This window comes from Podarcis liolepis (genome assembly GCF_965112155.1).
Source record: "Podarcis liolepis genome assembly, chromosome: 15".
Classification (NCBI taxonomy): domain Eukaryota; kingdom Metazoa; phylum Chordata; class Lepidosauria; order Squamata; family Lacertidae; genus Podarcis; species Podarcis liolepis.
Window position 1 is genome coordinate 33,214,101 of NC_139566.1, and position 24,337 is coordinate 33,238,437.

Here is a 24,337-nt window from a genome sequence, read left to right on the forward strand (position 1 = left end):
AGTTTCTACCTTAATTTCCAGCTAGTGACACATTTGCTCATTTGTTAGACTTCATCTTTTTCATTTGAATGACATACTCTCAGAGGCTGCTGCTAATGTTTCATGTGTTGTGAATAATAATAATAATAATAATAATAATAATAATAATAATACCCCGCCCATCTGGCTGGGTTGCCCCAGCCACTCTGGGCAGCTTCCAACACATATTAAAACATAATGATATCATAATAATGACATCATTTGGGCCTCCCCTCTGTGACATCATCAGGAACTGCCTCCAAGTCTCAGATTTTGGCCCTGAAATTTGGCCAGGGTCTGAGCAGCTCCTGACCTACTATGCGGCCCTCAGCAAGGAATGCGGCCCCTGGCTGAAAAAAAGGCTTCTGCACACCATTTTAACCTGTTTAAATTTTCATGCCATTTAAATAAAGCCCTCGGCACTCGGAGGACTTTTCTCCCTGATCTGCCTTTGCTTTGAAGCAGGAATATAAACCCGCGATTTCTCCTGGCAAAGTTTGAAGAAGCACACAAACGCACAGGCTATGCCTTTTCTCTTCACCAGACAAGCTAAATCGGGAGCCAGCTCACCCAGCCATCTCTCTTCCTCAAAATCGAAGATTTATTGCTTCACTCCCGTCCTCCCCCTGTCAGTCTGGAGACCAGCCCCTGCCTCGCACCAGGGGGAAGATTTGCAAAGGAGGAGGCGGCAGAGGATATATGTTGCGGCTGTTACCGTGTGCTATTATCACGCCTGAAAGATGGGGGAAGAGAGAGAGGGAGAAAGCTTACAGAGTAATTCATTCTGAAGGCTCTAATTCCCAAACACTTTTCTTTGGAGAAATGCTGTACATTAATCATGATTAATAGGCAAGCAGGGACCGTGGCTCGCTCATTTTGACACAGTTATATTCCACCCCATCCCTCTAGACTCCCACCTTCTGCTTCAGCACTGACACCGAGACATTATCACAGTTTCCTCTGACCAGCAGTGGTGCTCTGTGGTCTGAGGGTGAATCCCTCCCCTCAAGTCCTGCTACTTGAGATCCCTGACATGGCAAGGATCGAACCCGGGACCCTCGCAGGCAAAGCACGTTCTCTGTCCTGGCACACAGCCCGAGGCACAGGGATGAAGCTGACTGCAACAGAGGCACTTGCTGGTAGGGCAAAGTTACGTCTGATAAAGGCACAGAAGAACACAATGGGAGCTGTTGTCTCAGGTCGGTACAGAAGCCTTCTGCCAGAGAGTGCCGTCACTCAGTGGAAGAACACCTGCTTTGCATGCAGAAGAAGAAGAAGAGAAGAGTTTTGGATTTGATACCCCGCTTTATCACTACCCGAAGGAGTCTCAAAGCGGCTAACAATCTCCTTTCCCTTCCTTGCCCACAACAAACACTCTGTGAGGTGAGTGGGGCTGAGAGACTTCAAAGAGGTGTAACTAGCCCAAGGTCACCCAGCAGCTGCATGTGGAGGAGCCGGGAATCGAACCCGGTTCCCCAGATTACAAGTCCACTGCTCTTAACCACTACACCACACTGGCTCTCAGGCCCCAGCATCTCCAGGTAGGTGCCATGGACTGGTTCGATGCAGAAGAATGGTGGGACAAACCAACTGGGGAACCACCAAGGGAAGAAGGCTCAGGTGAAAGGCAGAAAATGGAGAGGAGCCTAACCCTCCATCATTTCTCTGATGAAAATAGGGACGCACCATTCCATAATGATAATTTTACTATTTATATCCCTCACATCTTTCTGTGTTGCCCCAGTCACTCTGGGCAGCTTCCAACAGATATTAAAACATAACAAAACATTAAACATAAAACTTCCCTATACAGGGTTGCCTTCAGATGGCTCGGGGGTCAGATAACTCCATACTCCCCAACATTTCTCCAATGAAGACAGGGATATCTTGCCATACCCTCCAACATTTCTCCAATGAAAATAGGGACATCCTAAGGGAAAGTAGGACATTCCAGGATCAAATCAGAAACCGGGATGGCTTCTCTAAATCAGGGACATCCCTGGAAAATAGGGATACTTGGAGGGTCTGGAAGACTGGGCCAAGATGTCAGAAGCTGAATTGGCAAAAGGGCTTAGTGAGCTGGGAGAATGTGTGGCAGAGAGCAGTTCAGAATCAGAGGAAGAAGCTGAAGCAGGATAGTGGGATGAGGGAGGCCAAGAGGCAGAGATGAGTCCAGTCATGGGTGTTTTTAACCTGTGTTCTGGTAATTCTGTTTCGGGTTGGTTGCATCTTTTAATTTTACTGGCTTTTATTAAGGATGATGTCTGGTTTTACACTGAGAGGACTTCTGCCCTCAAGAATAAGCACAGGCTTTAGGCCACACCCACACAATACATTTAAAGCTCAGCAATACGACTTTAACAAGTCATGGCTTCTCCCAAAGAATTATTGGAACTTTTTAAGAAATCCCCATAAGGGCATGGGTGTGGGGGCATTCCGCTCACCCCTCCATACAATTCCCCAGGAAGAGACCACATGATGTTGTTATCTACAGTCACTTCCCGGAAGCATTTAAAAAGGGATTTTTGTTCACACAGCCATAAAGCTGCTCTAGGCAAATTACAAAGTTTAAAAGGAGAAAGAAAAGAAAAGAAAAGAAAAGAAAAGAAAAGAAAAGAAAAGAAAAGAGGAAGCCCTTAGACCTCCTTATAAGTACAGATCCATGCAGTTTTCTCTAATCCCTAGATCAGCATTCTGATCCATTCATGTATCCAAGAGGGTGTGGAATGAGGAGGCTGACTCAAAAATAAGGAGCGAACTGGAATTCTCCATATATTTAAAGCACTATGATACAACTTCCAAACAGTTGTGGCTCCCCGCCGCAAAGAATCCTGGGAAGTATAGTTTGTTAAGGGTGCTGCGAGTTGTTAGGAGACCCCCTATTCCCCTCACAGAACTACAATTCCCAGAGTGGTTTAACAATCACAATCCCTCTTCCCAGAGTATCAAAGCACACATGGGGCCCAAGACAATAAATCAGCGGTTCTCAACCTGTGGGTCCCCAGGTGTTGTTGGACTGCAACTCCCATCATCCCTGAACTCTGGCCTTGCTGGATAGGGGTGATGGGAGTTGTAGTCCAACAACATCTGGGGACCCGCAGGTTGAGAAACGCTGCAAAAAATGAATACAAAGCGAGTGGGAGATTCCCTTCTGGGGCAAACACCCGTCGTTTTTGTTGGGGCTGCAGTTTTAAGCCGCCTCCCTTTGTGCCACTGCTCTGACCGGGATCAGAAAAAGAAATGTATTCATACATTTAAGACCCCATGTGGCTTGGGTCCTTTTGCCCTAGCTAAGAGAGAGAGAGAGAGAGAGAGAGAGAGAGAGAGAGAGAGTGCACATCCAGCTACTTTGCACAGCACTGCAAGGAGTTTGACAGCCCCTGCCCACATGCCACAACTTGTTGGGCAAAATTCGTTAACATTGCAACTGAAATAAAATAATAATAATCTGAAATGAAAAGTATCTGTGATTGTGGAACAGACGTGCTGAGAGCTGGCACTGCCGAGATCCAAGTTATTTTAAAATTCCGCCATTCTGAACAATCAGACCTATTCTTCTCTCTCCCTTCCCCTCCAAACACCTTCCCTGGTGCAATAAAATCAATGCAGCCCCCCTCCATTGAGATTGCATCCTTCCAGTGGGGAAGAAATCAAGGAGGAGAAAAGGAACAAATCAAAACATGTCAGGTTATTGTTTTGTTTTGTTTTTTGAAAAAAGTGGAGCACGCTCTGTAATTTGAAGTTAGTGTCATTCATCAAAGATTGGATTCCTGGGTCTACCCTCCATGCCAGAAATGGTAAAAAGGGAAACTTAACACACAAGCCAGCCAGCCAGATGGCTGCAAAATTTATTCTCTGTTGGTGTTCGCCATGCTGGTGGCAGGCTTTGTGTCGCACAGCAGACAGAGAGGTTTATTTATCGCACCAGGCCGCCATCAGCATCAACAGACTTAATAATCTCAAGCCCTCGCAGGCAACAGCAGCCCGTGTTTGCAAACCAAAGCATGAGGCAATGGAGAAACTGTTCCCATTTTGCAGAAAGGTGGAATGAGGCCCAGCCAATTGAATTCAGGTGAACCCAGAGATGGGGAAGAGCCCATTCACTCGTAGGAACAACGGCTGCATTCGTGTGGCAGTTTATTCCATTTCTCCGACATTTCCCTAACTGTTCATTTCCACATTATATCTGAGCTTTCACGCAAAGTGAAAGCCACTTCCAGAAAAGTAATCAAATCTGTTTAGTGCTCATTTCTGTGTTATTTGATTTCAGGGGGTGGGGTGGGTGAATCCATTTGCAGCTCTCTTAACTCGGAAAATTGTGGGAGGAAAGCTATGAAATTTGGGGCGGTATATGAGCGTGCGGCTCTTTCTGCTGTTTTTATGGGGGAATCATAGGGGAACAGAATGATGCATTTGCAGAAAGGGTGGAGAAGCAATGTTGTCCAATGACATCCATTGTTGTGTTGTCATCATCATCATAATTTATTTATACCCCGCCCATCTGGCTAGGTTTCCCCAGACACTCTGGGTGAGTCCCAACAGAATACAGTGGTACCTCGGGTTACATACGCTTCAGGTTACACACTCCACTAACCAAGAAATAGTGCTTCAGGTTAAGAACCTTGCTTCAGGATAAGAACAGAAATCGTGCTCCGGCGGCGTGGCAGCAGCAGGAAGGCCCCATTAGCTAAAGTGGTGCTTCAGGTTAAGAACAGTTTCAGGTTAAGAACGGACCTCCGGACCAAATTAAGTACTTAACCCAAGGTACCACTGTATCAAAGACATGATAAAACATCTAACATTAAAAACTTCCCTAAACAGGGCTGCCTTCAGATGCCTTCTAAAAGTCAGATAGCTATTTATTTCCTTGACATCTGACGGGAGGGCCTTCCACAGGGCGGGTGCCACCACCGAGAAGGCCCTCTGCCTGGTTCCCTGTAACCTCACTTCTCGGAGGGAGGGAACCGCCAGAAGGTCCTCGAAGCTGGACTTCAGTGACCGGGAAGAACAAGGGTGGAGACGCTCCTTCACACCTTGCCCACTGCTGTGAGTGAACCTACAAAGCCACAGAGCAGAGATGGTGAAGGTGTGGCAACCCAAGGGCCACGGAGAGAGGTCTGGAGGTCCGCATTCAACCCAAGGCCTTGAAGTCCCTCACCCCTGGAATATTCAAATGGCCCAATTCATTCTCCAGACAAACATGAGGCTTCTTTCCAATCCTTAAGAGACAACATGCAAACCTGCCTAGATTTGCAGCTCCACATTCAGCGCCAAGCGGGATGCGGGTGGAGCTGTGGGTTAAACCACAGAGCCCAGGACTTGCCGATCAGAAGGTCAACGGTTCGAATCCCCGCGATGGGGTGAGCTCCTGTTGCTCAGTCCCTGCTCCTGCCAACCTAGCAGTCCGAAAGCACGTCAAAGTGCAAGTAGATAAATAGGTACCACTCTGGCGGGAAGGTAAACGGTGTTTCCGTGCGCTGCTCTGGTTCGCCAGAAATGGCTTAGTCATGCTGGCCACATGACCCGGAAGCTGTATGCAGGCTTCCTTGGCCAATAAAGAGAGATGAGCGCCGCAACCCCAGAGTCGGTCAGGACTGGACCTAATGGTCAGGGGTCCCTTTACCTTTACCTTTATTCAGCGCCAAGCACGAGTATTTGAAAGCAACGTATTATTCCTCACACTAGACCTTCACATCAAATTCAAGAAACCAAAGACCTCTGCGGTTGCAACAACCCCCCAAAGCCCCACGTTAACAGAAGAGGAAATTCTGCTGAACATCCCTTTTGTGTCTTGAGCTGGGGGTGGGTGGTCTTCCGAAAGGAAAGCAAAAGATTGCTTGCCGCACAAGGGAAATTCTTTGCTTAGACCATAACGTCTGAGGTTCCCTGTTGACAGGAGGGCAGGGAAAGAAACACCGCAGTGTAGATTAAGCCAACCTATTAATGATCAGCTTAATATTTCTGCAGCATCCGGGGGAATCTAGTTTCCATTCCCATAAACCTTTTCGCCCTGCCACATCTAATAAGGTCTTGCACTGTGGTGATAAGGGAAGGAGGGGGGAATGTTAATAAAATAAATATATAAATAAATGGCCGCGCCTGGATCCTACTCAAAAGGCCCCGTCTCTCTTCCGGGACCAATGATCATTTCAGTAACGAGGCCTCTCACACCACTTTTCATTACTTTCTGCATTTAGAAAGTGGCTCTCCGGGGAACAGCAGAGTGCAACGCAGAGACCGCAAGCCCAAGAAATGGAAATGAAGGAAACATTCTGGAGGTCCGCATTCATCAGCGGCAACGGGTCTGAAGAGCACTCCAGCGCTCTGCAAGGCGCAACACAGCTCCTTTTATTAGCTTTGAACGAACTTATTCGCCCTCGCCGTAAAAACCGAACGATTTCAAAGCACGGCCAGAAACAACAACAACAACAACAACTGACAACACTTTGCCTTTTTATGGACTTTTGCTTTATGGCGAAAGCTTCCCAGGCCCCGGAAAAGCTAAAAACCTAATTCTCCCAGAACTCACCAGCTGCTTGGAGAAATCTTGCTCACCTGTGGACATTCCCAACAAGACACCATCTCCCAGGGCTAGCTCTGCTGTTAACCCACCCATTCAAACAAACTGCCAATGGATGCAAGAAGCAGCTGGCTTGCAGGCGAATGGTGCTGTTCTATTTATGTGCCGTAGCAAGAAATAGCTGCTGCATAAATCATCTCGAGGTACCAGCAAGCCTCCAAGCTGTCTCCGGGCTAACATTTCTTTGCCTTGGAGTGATGCGCCCATGATATCATGGATGCACAAACTCTAAATCTCAAAAAAGACTTGCTGTGCTAGCAACTTCTCCGTTTAGGAAGGTGTGACCTGCAGTGATACGATGTCCCAAATAGGGCACTTTGTTGTTGCTGTTGATGTTGTCCCCCCCCCACCACCACCAAATTTATTGCTTTTCAACATTTATCACAAACATAACATAAAATACACAACAACAAAAACTCCACACTACAATAAACTAAACACACAAGAAGAAAAGAATAGCTCTTCAAATATCCAACTTTCATCTCATTGATGGCTGACTTCCTTGAAACCCCTCTAACTGAATTTCATTATATCACCTTTATAACAGTTCTCCAAGTTCATATTTCTAATAATATTAACTTCTTTCATTTACTAACCCCTTCTCCTTTATTAATATTCTAATCCTTAATATTTACTACCACGTATCCTTATTCTACCCCTAAGCCTATTTGTTACTTCCAAGGATTTTCTATTTATCATCATCATCAATCATCAATCTTTATTATGGTCCAGAGACCCAACAAATCATTACAAAGCAATACACAATTCATACAGCCTACCTCCAGTTTAAACAAGCATTTTGTTTAGAATATAGGGCTCATTTGTTCTTGCAACCACCTATAAAAACTTTGCCACTGCTAATGGTCTAGCATTTGTCCTGTCTTCCAGAAGGAACCTGACATAGTGAGCCTCTGATTTTCCAGGGAAAGGTACCAGCAAGGGTAGTATCAGTTCAGCCCTGGCTTGCTCATATTTTGCACAATGCAACAAAATATGTTTTATGGAATCGATGTCTTGAGCACACGAGCAAAGTCTGTCCTGGTAGGGAACTCCTCTCAACCTGCCATCCAACACTGCAGAAGGAAAGACATTTAGTCTGGCTTTGGTGAAAAGCCTTCGATAGTTTGGTACTGTCAGGTTTTTAATGTAAGATGTTAACTTAAAGACATGCCCATATTGTACTCCTACTGCCAGCAGACTACAGACTGCGTGTGATCGAGATCGCAAGTCACTGTGTGCATTATCCTATAATCTTTGCTTTAACATCTTTTGGGTGCCTTCATAACCCAGGTAATACAGTTGGGGGGAGACAGACCAATAGAGGTGGCTTTTTTAGCCATGGTTTTCTGCCATTTATCTTATATTACCAAATAGGACACTTTGCTGGCAATGCAAGTTCCTTTTAGCTAGTATTAAGGGAGGCATTTAGAGCCTCGCAGGCACTGATCCTTGACATCACAAAAGCGTAGAGAGACCATTGCCATATCTGCATTAGAAAACTGAGTGGAGGCTGGACAATCATGGTCCAGCTGAAGCAGTGCCCCACCTACCTCAGCCTGTCCTCAGCCAATATCCACCTGCCTGCCTTTTCAGTGGGTAGTTCTGTTGCTCATTGGCTCTTGCGCCACCTACTGTTGGTCTTCCAGGCTTCTGCTCTCTGAGTCCCAATGGGCATCAAGCAACAATGAGAAAGCTTCCAGCTAGACTGGTGACTGGGAGTGGCTGCCGAGACCATATAACACCGGTCCTGAAAGACCTACATTGGCTCCTAGTACGTTTCCAAGCACAGTTCAACGTGTTGGTGCTGACCTTTAAAGCCCTAAACGGCCTTGGCCCAGTATACCTGAAGGAGCGTCTCCACCCCCATCGTTCAGAACTGAGGTCCAGCTCTGAGGGCCTTCTGGCGGTTCCCTCCCTGCGAGAAGTGAGGTTACAGGGAACTAGGCAAAGGGCCTTCTTGGTAGTGACACCCGCCCTGTGCAACACCCTTCCATCAGATGTCAAGGAAATAAACAACTATCTGACTTTTAGAAGACATCTGAAGGTAGCCCTGTTTAGGGAAGTTTTTAATGTTTGATGTTTTATCGCTTTTAAAATTATTATCAATATTCTGTTGGGAGTCACCCAGAGTGCCTGAGGAAACCCAGCCAGATGGGTGGGGTAATAATAATAATAATAATAATAATAATAATAATAATAATAATAAATGTTGTTGTTGTTATTATTATTATTCTTCCACATGGGGCCAAAAATTACTCTTCTCCTAACTTGCTAAATGTTCCATCTTCAAGGCTGCCTACAGAATACTTAAGACACAGAGCCTTCAGATGGTCTTGGACTCCAAAGAACCACTTCAAACAGTATCATACCACTTTAAACAGGCACGGCTTCCCCAAAGAATCTCGGGAACGGTAGTTTGGTAAGGGCGCTGTTCCCCTCCCGGGGCTACAGCTCCCAGTGTTCCCTGGGAAGAGGGGTTTTGGGAAGCTGTAGTTTGTCAAGGGTGCTGTAAGTCGTGAGGAGACCCCTTGTTCCCACTCCTACTGCTACAATTCCCAGAGTGGTTTAACGATAGATTCCTCTTCATAAACAACTCTGGGAACTGTACCTCTGTGAGGGAAAGAGGGGTTTCCGAAAAACTCTCAGCACCCTTAACAGGATTCTTTTGGGGAAACCACAACTGTTAAAGTGGTATGATACTGCTTTAAATTTACAGTGTGGATGGGGCCCAGCTCCCATCAGTCACAGCCAGCATGGCCAATAACCAGGAATAATGGGAATTTTAGTTCAAGGACATCAGGAGGACCAGAGGTCCCCTATTCTTGATATAAGGGAAGGGACACATCAGAGAACAAGCCTTTATCTGCTGTTCCAACTCTCGGCAGAAATGACTGGCAGAATCCGTGACCAGGGAGAAGAGTCGGCAGAAGAAGATTGGAAAAAATTCAAGGACTATTTACAAAAATATTGTAAAATTAAGGAACGCTGAATGATGTTGGATTGAAATTAAGTGGTTTCTAGCTCTAATGGCAAAAGGAATTTGATAAAATGGTTTCTTTCATTTAAAGTTATAATACTCTAAGATGTGGAAGAGAAAATAAGGTGTTTTCTTTTTTTCGTTTCTTTTTAAGCTGTAATGCTTTGAGATAAGGATTTGCTGTATAAATAATTTGAACTGGATATACAAGAAGGGGAGGTATGAGGAGGTCGGGGAAATATGTTATAGAAAATAAGTTGGGAAATTTATGTGTCTTTTTTGTTTTTTATGTTTGCTTTTTTCTTTTTGTTTGTAATAATTGGAAACTCTAATAAATATATATTTTTTTAAAAAATCTGCCGTTCCAACTCTTTTACCATATGTGCTTAGAAGGAAGTCCAAATGGATCCAACAGGGTTTACTCTCAAGTAAGGGGGCTGCGATTGAAGCCTTATTCTCTTGCGTGTTGTTTCCCTTTAATATTTGTTGTAAGCTACACCGAGCGCTTCATTCAAAAGGAATAAATGCTTTATTAATCAAAATATAAATTTGGCATGGAGAAGACAGTATCAGCCTACTGGCCTCAGCCCCATCCTAAGACCCACGAGGTGATCCTCAGCCGTCGTGATTAAGTTTGAGCTGATGTAAGTGTGTTTATCGGAAACTTATCTCCATGCGAGAAAATCTAAAAATAAACATTCATCTCCCCCCCCCCCTTGCGTGGATGATCAATCACAAATTTACCACCGCTCTGGCAGCCTTTAGAAGTCTCTGTTATTAGAAGACGACTAAATTTGAGATCTGGGAGCACAAGAGAATCACATTGGATGCTTTTTGGTCAGGAAGGCAAAATTTAAAAAACACAAGGGGAGTCTGGAAATGAGACTGGCCAATATTTACTCTTTTTGCTGAGACACGATCCTGGCATGTGCAGAGAAATGCTACAGATAAGGAAAAGATGGGTCTGTTTCCTGATGCTTGCGGAATTTGAATTTTGTGAATTCCTGTATGAAACATCCAGGATTCAAATCTCCACTTGGCCACAAGGCCACAACCTTGGGCTAGTCAGTGCCTGGCCTAACCTACCTCACAGGGTTGTTGTGGAGATTAAAGGAGGAAAGAGAGAACCAGGTAATAATAATAATAATATAATAATTTATTATTTATACCCCACCCATCTGGCTGGGCTTCTCCAGCCACTCTGGGTGGCTTCCAACACAATATTAAAATACAGTAATGCATCAAATATTAAAAGCTTCCCTAAACAGGGCTGCCTTCAGATGTCTTCTAAAAGCTTGGTAGTTGTTGTTCTCTTTGACATCTAGTGGGAGAGCGTTCCACAGGGCGGGCGCCACTACCAAGAAGGCCCTCTGCCTGTTTCCCTTTACAGATAGGTAGCCGTGTTGGTCTGCCATAGTCAAAATAAAAAAATTCCTTCCAGTAGCACCTTAAAGACCAACTAAGTTAGTTTTTGGTATGAGCTTTTGTGTGCATGCACACTTCTTCAGATACATTGAAACAGAAGTTGCCAGATCCTTCTATATAGTGAGAAGGTGGGGAGGGGTATTATAATAATAATACTACAACCAGACTTAACACGGACACTGGCACCAGAGCCTGCAACAAACCCAGATGCCAACTTTGCTGCCACATACACCCGGACAACAACATTACTGGCCCCAACAACATCACACATACTATTTAATTGCTCATCGTCTAACATTGTGTATGCCATCAAATGCCAACAGTGTCCTTCAGCTCTCTATATTGGACAAACAGGCCAAACCTTACGCCAAAGAATAAACGGACATAAATCTGACATCAAGAATCACAAAACAGAGAAACCAGTAGGAGAACACTTCAATCTCCTAGGACATTCCATACAAGATCTCAAAGTAGCTGTTTTACTACAAAGGAATTTCAGAAATAGACTGGAAAGAGAAGCTGCTGAATTGCAACTCATTACCAAACTTAAAACCATGGAGAGACCTGGTCTGAACAGAGACATTGGATTCTTATCTCATTATACATGACTAAGCCATTTCTCACCTTCTCACCCCTTGCCTTTTCCTGTAAGACCTATTACAGTCGTTAAGAGTCGTCAACAGGCTCATCTCAGCTATCTGCCAATCTCCCATTCCCACCACCCTTCTGAGTAATACCCCTCCCCACCTTCTCACTATATAGAAGGATCTGGCAACTTCTGTTTCAGTGTATCTGAAGAAGTGTGCATGCACACGAAAGCTCATACCAAGAACTAACTTAGTTGGTCTTTAAGGTGCTACTGGAAGGAATTTTTTTATTTTGCCTGTTTCCCTGTAACTTGAATAATAATAGTTCACCTTGAGCTCCTTGGAGGGAAAAAATTGGGATATAAATGCAGTAACCAATTAAATAAAATACCCTTAGCTAGCCACTGAAGTCCACTCTGTTCTGCGCTGCCCCACTGCACGAGCAGCTCCTGACACATCATTCATAAAAAACTGGCCTAAGCTAAAAACAGCACATATGGAGAGAAAGGAGTTCAAAAACGCAGGTAAATGTTTTGCATACATTCCGTCTGGGATTCTCTGGAAGGCAGGGGTAGAAATTTAATAATGTACTGCTTTTATTTGTAAAAGTACAGGCATAACCACCACCACTCACACATGACCGCGTATACGGGCAGCGCCGGGAAATAAGCAAATAATTTCATTCAAACCCGGAAATGGCGGGAGAGAGCTGGAGAGTCCCTGTGACTTGTGAGGAGACCCAAAGAGGACATCAGTGAGGGCAGAGGAAGCCCCTAAGAGACCGGAGGTGGAGTGGCGCTTTGTTTCAGCTGCTCAGCCTCCTCAGGTAACAGCTGATGCACAGACAAGTGCAGCCACGTCCTCCATTTTGATTTTGACTGGGGATAGATATTTTGATCTGGATTGGGGATAGAGTAGGAGAGAGAGAGATGGAGAGAAAGGGTGGGTGGAGGCTTTTCAGAGCATGCTCCTCACTTTACGTGATTTCAATTATGTGCGCGGGAGCCCGGAATGTAACCCCCTATAAGTGGGGGGTGGAGACGACACTTCTATTTATCTAAAATTATCAGGGCAGTGCAGGGCAATGTGCACACAATAAAAGACGTTTAAAAGCCGTCCGAAACAATGACTGGCCAATCAAGGAAGTCTGAAACAGCTGCAAAGACCTGCCAGGCCTTCAGGATCCAGGAGTATCAAAGAATGGGACAAATTTACATTATTATTGAAAGACCACTGTAAACATTTGAACTCTTTGGCAGGTTTTAAATAACGCTTGCAATGTTACACAGACTTTGGATACAATGGACGATTGGAAATTGGATGGACTTATAATACGTAGTTTAAAAAGTTACTTAAAGAACCCACGGAGGGGAGGAGGGAAGTCTTGAGATTCGTGTGACCTTAGTGATCAAGGTGGGGTATCAAGGTTCAGGCAGCTGCTACAGGGAAACCTGGATCCAGGTCATTCAGGAGTCCGTATTATCAACCATAGCTGTCAACCGTCCCTTATTTGGCGGGAAACTCCCTTATCCCAGTGCCGTGTCCCACTGCTGTCCTGGATTGATGATGTCCCTTAAATTTCCCGGGTTTCATGCTCGCCCAGCTCGGGAGGGGTCCTCTGCTGTGAGAGAGAGCGCGCGCATGAGCTGCCGCATCTCCGTCTCTCCCTTCCCCCCCCCCCGGGCGTGTTGTGAGGAGACGGGTGGCAGCGGGCGGGCAGGCAGCCCCTCTCTTGCAAAACTTCCGCCACACTGCCAGGGGAAGCTGGAGGCGGCCTGAGGGAGGAGGAAGAGGAGGGGATGGGGAGGGACGCGTAAGGGTGGTGCTTCAGTGGCCACTGCAGCGCCGCAACCTCCTCATGCCGGGCTCGCGGGTGAGAGTCTCTCTTCCTCCCTCCCTCTCTCTCGGGCGGGAAAGGGCCGATGGAACTCCTCGCGCCAGGACGACGGCAGCCCCGAAGTGCATAAGCTAAGCAAAATCCCTTATTTTGGCTGCTGATCCCTTATTTTCAAGGCTGCTGGTCCCTTATTTTCAAATCTGTAAGTTGACAGCTATGATTATCAACACAACATTTCTGAACACGTAGAACAGAAAACTTGAGGTGTAACACGAGCCAAGACTTTTTAAATGTTTCGTTACCATCCCCCTTTTGCTCCTATGCAGATTCTGGGCAAAATGTGAATCTCTAACCATTCCCCCCTTCCTGCTTTCTTCACCCCAATTGCCACAATCGCCCCGCACCAATCTCACCTCAGACATCCTGACGTGTTCTTGAAGACGGTTGTCCACTCGGCGTCTCGAGGCTTCGAGTCTTCGTTTGGCTCGTTCTCCCAACCGGAATGGGGGATGATCACTTCGTTGGTCAGGGTCTGTAGACCGTGGTTAATGATCACCATTTTGAGGGGCTCGTAGGAGGACAGGTTCCAGAGGGTGCCTTGAAGAAGAGAAAATGGCAGCGGAGAGTCATGGGAACCTGTGTTGCTAAGTGGCTGTGAAGAATATTGTTCAAGCGCAATCTGGTTCAAGCTTTATAGCGAAACCAAAACTGTGTTTCAACTGACTATGGTTTGTAACAGCAAACCATGGTTTCTTGGGACTGCTGCCTTTCTGATCTTTTAACCATTGGTTTGCGGCTGTCTTACCTGTGCCAACAGCACTGCATAAATGTAAGTATCCAGGCAGGTGTTCAGTAGAGCTGGCAGATACCTGGCTTTCAACATTGCAATACACTAGCTAAACATCGCAATATAATGATATACAGTGGTACCTTAGTTCTCAAATGCCTTGGTACTCAAACAACTTGGAACCTAAACACTGCAAACCTGGAATAATAATAATAATAATAATAATTTATTATTTGTACCCCGCCCATCTGGCTGGGTTTCCCCAGCCACTCTGGGCGGCTTCCACAGAAACCAAAAAACACTAAAATATCATACATTAAAAGCTTCCCTGAATAGGGCCGCCTTAAGATGTTTTCTGAATGTCAGGTAGTTGTCCATCACCTTGACATCCGATGGGAGGGCATTCCACAGGGCGGGCGCCACCACCGGGCGGGCGCCATCACCGAAAAGGCCCTCTGCCTGGTTCCCTGTAGCTTCGCTTCTCGCAATGAGGGAACCGCCAGAAGGCCCTCGGCGCTGGACCTCAGTGTCCGGGCAGAACAATGGGGGTGGAGACGCTCCTTCAGGTATACTTACTTCAGGAAGTAAGTGTTTCGGTTTGCGAACTTTTCTCGGAAGCCAAATGTGCTCCATTTTGAGTTTTACGCTTCCATTTTGAGTGTTATGCTGAGGTCTGTCTGTTTCTGCTATTTTGCGTTTTTGTTTTTGCGGCTCTTTTTTGTGAGTGTGAGGAACCTGTTTCACCTACTGATTGACTGATTGATTGACTGATTGATTGATTGTGTGACTGAAGTACATTGTTTATTGCTTTCATTTTATGGACAATGGTCTCGTTAGTCAAATTCATGTTAAATTGCTGTTTTAGGGGTTGTTTTAAAAAGTCTGGAACAGATTAATCCATTTTGCATTACTTTCTATGGGAAAGCACACCTCGGTTTTAGAACGCTTTGGTTTTGGAACGGACTTCTGGAACGGATTAAGTTTGAGAATCAAGGTACCACTGTATCACAATGTCTGAAATAAGGATGTAGAGTCATTGGCTAACTGACTTCACAGTTCTTCCCACATTGTGATTTTTGCATAGCACATACACACACACCGTGATTAGTGATATATTGCCAGGTAAAAAATGATGAAACCGATACCACAATATGAACTTCAAACCAGTTTTGCACAATATATTGATATATCGCCCAGCCCTAGCGTTCAGCCCCTTGAGCAGAGGTGGAGAACCTTTCTCATCCTGATGACTGCATTCCATTCCGATCAATCGTGACAGTGGTGGGCAGGGCCAAGAGCAAAAGTAGGCGGAGCAACACATGTAAATGTTGCCTTTATAAAATAGGCTAGCTTCTGCACACAGCAAGCAAGAGGCATTATTGGAGTGCAAGGACAATTTCCAGGCAGGCCAAAAAAACAGCAACCCGCTCCAGGAGGGCTACAAAGCAGTGTTGGTGAGGAGTGTGGCCTGGGGAGAATCCCAAGGGTCACACAGAAAGGCATAGAGGGCTGCATTTGGCCCTGGAGCCCAGATTCCCTACCCCTGCTCTTAAGAGTTGACAACGTTAATTCACAAAACAATGAAAACAAATCTACAGTAAACTGAAGTCTGGGTTGAAGGTGCTTAGAACTACAGTTATACCTCACGTTACGTTTGCTTCAGGTTGTGGGTTTTCAAGTTGTGTCCCACGGTGACCCGGAAGTAACGGAATGGGTTACTTCTGGCTTTCTCCGCTCACGCATGCGCAGATGCGCAAAATGACATCACGTGCATGCGCAGAAGCGGCGAATTGCGACCTGTGCATGCGCGGGTTGCGTTCTTTTCAGGTTGCGAACGGGCCTCTGGAACGGATCCCGTTCGCAACCAGAGGTACCACTGTAGTGAGTTCTGAAATTCATCCCCACCCCTCTCATTCCCTCTCCCCTCGCCCTCTTTCAAATGTTATGGGGAAGGACCATTTCTTAACGGTGCAACATCTAAGAAGATCACAGGTTCAAGTTCTGGCACTTCCAGGTAAGGCAGGGAGAGACATCGGAGGGCTGCTGCCAATCAGTGTAGACAATACTGAACTAGATAGACCACAATGGGATAAGGCAGCTTCCGATGTTCCCTTCTTCAGTTTTTGATGACCTTCCTGTTTATTTGCATCTCATTCCGCGACTGGGATGCTCAATCGGCATGTGTGATTTATCCCAGCCATATAAGGCAATAAATTTGAATGCATAGGTCTGTAAATCTGTGCTTATTCCTGCTGTATATAAGCAAAGAAATACCCATCAGTTTTCTATAAGCTTATAGGGGGACTGAAAGGTGTAAATACCAAGAAGCTGTAATGCACACCAACTTTGGGTCTCTGTCCTGTTCTTTTTTAGGACAGACAATAAATTTCTTGTCAAGCTACCTGACTTGTTTGCCTTCTGCAGGTCCGAGCCAGGGCTGGTTCTCCAGAGGTTATTCGATTCCAACTCCCATCCGCCCCAGCCATCGTGGCCAGGAGCCTGATGTGATAGGAGTTGTAGTTCAACAACTTCTGGAGATGGCCACAGGTTAGCCACCCCAGTCTAAGCCACCAATGACAACTGGCTTGTGTTTTCATAGGATTGTTTCATGTTGTTTTACCTTATTTATTGCTCGCCACCTTAGGCATCATTGTGTGGAAAGACTGGAAGAACCCAGTGCTGAGGCCTTGTGGCAGTTCCCTCGCTACGAGAAGCCAAGTTACAGGGAACCAGGCAGAGGGCCTTCTCAGTAGTGGCACCTGCCCTGTGGAGCACTCTCCCGCCAGATGTCAAAGAGAAAAACAATTACCAGACTTTTAGAAGGCATCTGAAGGCAGTCCTGTTTAGGGAAGCTTTTAATGTTTAATAGACTGTTGTATTTTAATATTCTGTTGGAAGCCGCCCAGAGTGGCTGGGGAAACCCAGCCAGATGGGCGGGGTATAAATAATAAATTATTATTATTATTATATCAGGATGAGGAACCTCCAGCCTGTGGGCCAACTTTGTCTTGACATGAGTCCCAGTTTGGTCCATGAGGCTGTTTTCCCCGAACCACCCCCACCTGCCCCAGACCTGACATTGTATATGATCAGGTGTGGATCAGGAAGACACACAGCTGGATTGGCCATGCTGAGAACTTGATTGCCCAGCAATCCCTGCAGAAACCAGACTTGAAGTCAGCTGCTTGGCCAGGTTCTCCATGGGGCACTTGACCCTCAGCCAATCTTTGCTCAGGTTAGGTGGGAGTTGGGGGCGTGCGGTGTGCCAAATGTCACTTCTCTCGGTGATGACACCTAGGGCAACCCACCCCCCACTTGCTCCGCCCCTGCCAAAACCTGCAGTACAAGGTACGGGCTCCACCTCAACCTCCATAGCTAATGGAAGCTGGTTCTGGTTCACCCACACCAGCAACTCAGCCTCCAGAGTTGTTACAACCCATGTCCAGTCCTGTTTCTCTGTGTGTGTGTCTGCGCGTGCGTTTGTGTGTCATTGTTTCATCACCATCTTTATTTGCGTTGCCATGTGTACAGTCATACCTCGGGTTACAGACGCTTCAGGTTGTGTTTTTTCGGGTTACGGACCGCAGAAACCGGGAAGTACTTCCGGGTTTCAGTGGTTGCGCATGTGCAGAAGCACTAAATTGAGCTTTGCGCATGCGCAGAAGCGGCGAATTGCAACCCGCGTGTGCGCAGACGTGCCGCTGCGGGTTGCAAACATGCATTCCGCATGGATCACATTCGCAACCCAAGCGTAGACCAACACTGAAGAGTGTTTTGCCTATGCATAACATTGATCTGAGTATTAAAGATTTGGGCAGAAACCACCAACTGAGTTCGAGTTCTTCATTCCAGGACATCAACGGTGCTTCAGAGCACAGCTCAGGGCAATTCACTAGCCCTATGTGGTGCTTTGAAGACGATCATCACCTGACGTCATTGCGGCATCAGGGGACTGAAATTTGGCCCCACCCACCTGTCACCTTTGACTCATGAGTGGTAGAGAAGAAAGGATCTGGCCCCTGGCCAGAACTGGCTCCCAACCCCTTATTAAATACATAAATAAATACATGCCTAATCTACATTTCTCACTGCAGATCCTGGGCTATATTTTGCTCCCAAGATCTCCATTTAATTCTTTGTTGTTGCTTGGAATCGAGAGTGCAAATGTAAACGCTTTAAACGCACTGCCTCCAGTGAGATTGGAGTAGGGAGGGAAAGCAAGAGAATTTGATGCTTGCGAGAGTCACACTCTCTCAGGCTTGGTTCCACCCCAGTAAAACAGCACAATAATAATAATCTACTTCCCAGAGTTACTGTCAGGATGGAGGAGGGAGAGACGGCAAAGTAATAATGCCACCCCTCCCCCAAAATTGCTATATAAATGCTAAGCAAGACCCATGAGCATCCCAAGTGAAAACTCTCCATTTTCAAATCCCTCTTTTCTTTACTTAGCATGCTGCAGGGACACCCACAACCTGCAAAAAAAGAGAGCAAGGTCTCAGCAGAATTATGTACCTGAGACCTAAGTGGCCAACTGGAAATTTAATAGGAGATGCCAGCTTGAAACTTCCTAGGGGCAGATCAGGCAGAAAGTAACCTTTCCAAAAGGCCTCACATTTCCCCAAAGCTAATATCAAGTCATTACTTGCCAGGTATTTTCGATTTTCAAAATAGCAATTCTCACGATTTTTGCCTACTACAGTTAAAATCAACTACAGTGGTACCTTGGTTTTTGAATGTCTTGGAAGCCAAATGTTTCGGTTTTCGAACGCCAAAAACCCGGAAGTAAATGCTTCCATTTTCAAATGTGCCTCATAAGTCGAATAGCTTCCGCTGAGGTTTTTTTTCAATTTTCTCTACTGAAGTTTCAGACCACCTCAGATTTTGAGTTTTTCAGAACTCAAATGGTCTTCTGGAACGGATTACGATTGAAAACTGAGGTACCACTGTACTGAAAACCTTCACAAAATAATAATAGTTGATGCCAGTTGAAAAAGCAGACCTAAACACACGCCAGCATTCTACATATTTGGATAGGCTTGCCTAAAGGCAAATGTTTTAAGTGGGCACCAAAAAAGACTATAGAGAAGGCATCTGCCTGATGTCAATAGGCAGGTAGTTCCAGTGCATGAGTGCTGACACTTTCGATTAAATGCACCATAGCCAAAGGTAAAGGTAAAGGGACCCCTGACCGTTAAGTCCAGTCGCGGACGACTCTGGGGTTGCGGCGCTCATCTTGCTTTATTGGCCAAGGGAGCCGGCGTACAGCTTCCGGATCATGTAGCCAGCATGACAAAGCTGCTTCTGGCGAACCAGAGCAGCACACGGAAATGCCATTTACCTTCCCACCAGAGCAGTACCTATTTATCTACTTGCACTTTGATCTGCTTTCGAACTGCTAGGTTGGCAGCAGCAGGGACCGAGCAACGGGAGCTCACCCTGTCTCGGGGATTCGAACTGCTGACCTTCTGATCGGCAAGTCCTAAACTCTGTGGTTTAGCCATAGCTAGCTGCTTGTAATCCATGAGACTCTTAATCTCAGGGTCTTGGGTTTGAGCTCTACGTGGGGCAAAAGTTTCCTGGCCTTGTGGTCCCTTCCAATTCTACAGTTCTATGATTCTATGCCTCAATGGCAGGCCTATTTTAAGGATCAATATTCTGTGAGGACACCTGAAATAATTACGACAGATTATGCAATGTTGGGATTGGTATGCCAGGAAACCAACCAACCCTACAACCTGCCTGAACCAGTAGGGAAAGAAAACTGGTTGGACCAAGCTGACACTTGCGTCAAGGGTCGGGTATCTCCAGCCCTCCAGATGTTGCTGGACTCCAGCAACTCAGGGACGATGGGAGCTGAGACTCCAACATCATTTGCCGGGCCAAAGGTTCCCTGGAATATATAGCCGGTGCCCTTGTCGCTACTTGTCTGTGGCTTAACACACGTCCCAAGGGCATCTGCTTTTAGGCTGCAATCCTTTTAGGGCCATTCTTAGGTAGGCAGCATGTGCCAGCAGGAATTTTATCTCCCAGCTCCCCAGCGCTTAAGTGGCACTTCAACTATAGTCTAACAGACCCAGATGACTAACAGATCTTTGGTGATATAAAACATTCCTCCCTGAAAAGTGACCTCTGAAAGGGGCTCCTTTAAATTTAGCTGAACCAAACAACTTTGGCGCAACCAGGTTGGGATTTTGCTTCTGCCCTGCTTTGGGGTAAGAAAAAGGTAAAGGACCCCTGGATGGTTAAGTCCAGTCAAAGGCGACTACTGTATTTTTTGCCCCATAAGGTGCACCGGCCCACAGGACGCACCTAGTTTTTTGGGGGGGAAATAAAGGGAAAAAATGTATTTCCCCCCCAGGCACGGGGCTGGGGCGGGAAGCTGTCCCCAGAGCTTGCGGGGCTGGCGACGGGGAGGAGCAGGCTTCTCCCCCCCCCCCGCCAGCCTTCTAACCAAGTCGGGCTACAGCGGGAAAGGCGCGCTGCGCCTCCCGCTGTCCCCCGAGTTTGTGGGGCTGGCGGTGAGGCTCTCCTGAAGCCTGGAGAATGAGAGGGGTCGGTGCGCACCGACCCCTCTCGCTCTCCAGGCTTCAGCGAAAGCCTGCATTCGCCCCATAGGACACACACACATTTCCCCTTCATTGTTGGAGGGGGGAAAGTGTGTCCTATACGGCGAAAAATACGGTATGTGGTTGCGGGGCCCATCTCACCTTTCAGGCCAAGGGAGCCGGCGTTTGTCCACAGACAGCTTTCCGGGTCATGTGGCCAGCAGGACTAAACCGCTTCTGGTGCAACAGAACACCGTGATGGAAACCAGAGCGCACAGAAAAGCCATTTACTTTCCTGCCACAGAGGTAGCTATTTATCTACTTGCACTGGTATGTTTTCAAACTGTTAGGTTGGCAGGAGCTGGAACAGAGCAATGGGAGCTCACCATCGTCACGTGGATTTGAACCGACTTTCTGATCAGCAAGTCCAGAGGCTCAGTGGTTTAGACCACAGTGCCACCCACGTCCCTTTCCTGCTTTGGGGTATAGGATACAGTGTCTAGGGGGGCAGTTTGCTGCACATTAGCTCTGCTCAGTGCACATCTTGAAAGCCACATAGGGTGGCTGAGAGTGGCTAGTGGGAAAAGGATAAGCAGGATTGGTGCTGAACTTGCCTCCTCCTTAGCCGGATATTATAGTCCGGGTGTGGGGAACCCACGTCCCTCTGGAGGTTGTTGAACTACAACTCCCATCATTCCTGCCCATTAGCCATGCTTGCTAAGGCTGATGGGAGTTGTAGTTCAGCAACACCTGGAGGCCCAAATGCTCCCTACTCTGGCTTTACATGGTTCTAGATGCCCTGTTTATTCACTCCAATTTGTCTGCCGGGCGGTTCAATGACACTGGCTATTTTATGAACGTTCATTCTTACACATTTGAAGAGAGGTTAGATGATGTGTCAAAGGAATAGTTATCCCACAAGTTGTAGTGTATTGCCCAATCACTTTCCTTGTTGCAAAGAGCCCAATATTTGGAGGAAGCGGGTTCACAGAATCATAGAATTGTAGAGTTGTAGGAATTGTAGAACTGTAGGAATTCCAGCTGAACAGATGAAGAAGAAGAAGAGGAGGAGGAGTTTGGATTTGATATCCCGCTTTATCACCACCCGAAGGAGTCTCAAAGCGGCTAACATTCTCCTTTCCCTTCCTCCCCCACAACAAACACTCTGTGAGGTGAGGGGGGCTGAGAGACTTCAGAGAAGTGTGACTGGCCCAAGGTCACCCAGCAGCTGCATATGGAGGAGCGGAGACACGAACCCGGTTCCCCAGATTACGAGTCCACCGCTCTTAACCACTACACCACACTGGCTCCAATGGCATCCAACAGATGGGTTCGCTGAGCGAGACCTCCAGATCAACCTTAATCGCAGAACCTGGATCTGCCAATATGTGACTGGATCCTTGGTGAGAATCTGAGGGGAGCATTTTGGCAATTTGGGGGGGGGGGCAGTGGGATTCATAAGGGTTCAAATGGGTGAATTTGCCAGCAGCCGTAGCCACACTCCTCACGGCATGTAGAGTTTCCTGGGAAGAGGGACTTAATGTTAAACCACTCTGGGTAGCTTTGGGTGGGTGGGTAGGAACAGGGTTCTCCTAGCAACTGTCACCACCCGTAACAAACTACAACTCCCAGAATTCCTTGGAGGGGAAGCTGCTTCACGTGATACCATAATGCTTGAAATGTATGGTGCAAATGTGGCCGCAGTCGTTTTTTCTCTAAACTACGGAGTTGCAAATAGAGGGCGGCCTTTTGCCAAGTGGGACACACAAACGCCCTGCTTCCTGGCTCCAATAATCTAAACTTCCTGACTCCAATAATCAGTTGTAACCTGCCCTTTCCTCTGCGTTGCTTTAACCTGCTGCCAAGAGTCTTTTGCTACTTACTGCCAGCAGGGACGTTAATCACTGTATTTATTTCCTTGAATCACTTCACTCACTACATTGCACTTTATGTCCACACAAGGCACAGCAGTAATTATAGTAATATGGATTTTTTTTTAAAAAAAAAGCAAGTCACTTTAGCATTTAAACAAATTAATATAATAGAAATAAAAAAGGAATAAATTAGCTCCTGACGGCTAGCCATTGAGAACAAGAAAATGAGTAATTAATCCAGAATCCATTACCAGCTGAAGGGTTTTGTTTTGTTTTTCCCTAAGCATGGTGATCCCAGTCAACGAGCCAATATTTTGGGTATTTTCACAGAACATACTATTTTCTGCTATGAAGCATTTATTTATATAGCAGCCAAACAATGTAAGGCCAATTCCTTTAAAACTAGAAGGTCTGCAATCTGTGCAGCAAGGGTGTTGTGAATTTGAGCATGAGAAATCTTGTCAAAGGCCCTCAAGCGCCAGGAACAAGCGGGTCTGCAATAAAATGTTGCAGGGCATCCTTCGTGTTGGGTTTCCAGGGGTAGCGAAACTGATCTGGCCAGATCTGTATCTTCCCTCTTCCTCAGGTAATACCATCAGGACTTCAAAGCACCGCACACGACTTGCAGAGGGCCTTGCCTATGCTGATTTTTTTGATGTGGTTTATTTATGGTTTATGACTTTTGTAATTATGCAAATCTTGTCATGTTGTAAGCCACCTTGAGCAGTGTTTTTAACTGTGGAGAGGCGGCATACAAATAAAATGATGATGATGATGATGATGATGATGATGATGCAGAATGAAACACAAGCTTGCGATTCTAGGATGCTTCATGGGTTCTAGTTTTATGAAAGAGGGAGACAAACTTTTCACTTTCCATGCTACGCATAATTTTAAATACTTCTACCACGTCAACTCTTATTCTCCTTTTCTCTAAACCAGGGTTTCCCAAACTTGGGTCTCCAGCTGCTTTTGGACTACAACTCCCATCATCCCTGGCTAGCAGGACCAGTGGTCAGGGATGATGGGAACTGTAGTCCCAAAGCAGCTGGAGGCCTAGGTTTGGGGAACTCTGCACTAAACTAGTAAGTCCCAAACGTTGCAACCTGTCCTCCTAGAGGGGGTTGCTCCATCCCCTTGCCACTGGGCGTAGCGTGGGTTGTCAGCACCCAGGGCAAGGCAAGTAATTTGCACCCCTAACCCGTGGATTTGCGCCCCCTAACCCTAACCCCCAGATGTTGCGCCCGGTGCGGCCGGGCCCCCCTGCACCCCCCACGCTACGCCACTGCACTGGGGTGGGGGGCTGTGAAAACAAAAAACCTGCAACGCACCCTAAAAGCAAACCCCATGCAACATCCCTGCTGAAATAATTTTATCCACCGACATCTCCCCTCTACAGAAAAGAGGGCTCCTCTGGTAGAATGTTCTCTTGGCTGTGCCTTGCAGAGGAGGCATTTTCTTACCCTGCTTAAACATTATCTTGATCATACATATTAGTTTTTGCAGAGATGTGCCAAAGGGCTTCCCCCCCACACTTTCCTTTTTTTCTTTTTCGCACACCATTCGGGACATCTTCTTTTGATTTCTTCGCAAACTTGCCGTCCCAGTTGGCAGAAGATTTCCAGCTCGACACATTTTCAAATCAGCTATTGTAAACATGAAACACTGGCTTCTGTAATAAGGTTTATTCTTTTCAAAGAAGAT

General features: G+C 46.4%; 1 protein-coding gene across 40 annotated transcripts in view; it reads right to left on the reverse strand.

Moving 5' to 3' along the window:
- Window positions 1-24,337, reverse strand: part of ARVCF (ARVCF delta catenin family member) — a 608,790-nt gene that overhangs the window by 108,431 nt on the left and 476,022 nt on the right. For all 40 annotated transcript variants that reach the window (XR_014519914.1, XR_014519915.1, XR_014519916.1 and 37 more), the window contains one exon: window positions 13,838-14,021. Coding sequence is in view for 36 of the 40 variants with exons in the window: in XM_083479021.1 (XP_083335147.1) it covers window positions 13,838-14,021 (184 nt within the window). In the remaining 4 variants the exon portion in view is untranslated. The remainder of the gene's footprint in view (window positions 1-13,837; window positions 14,022-24,337) is intronic.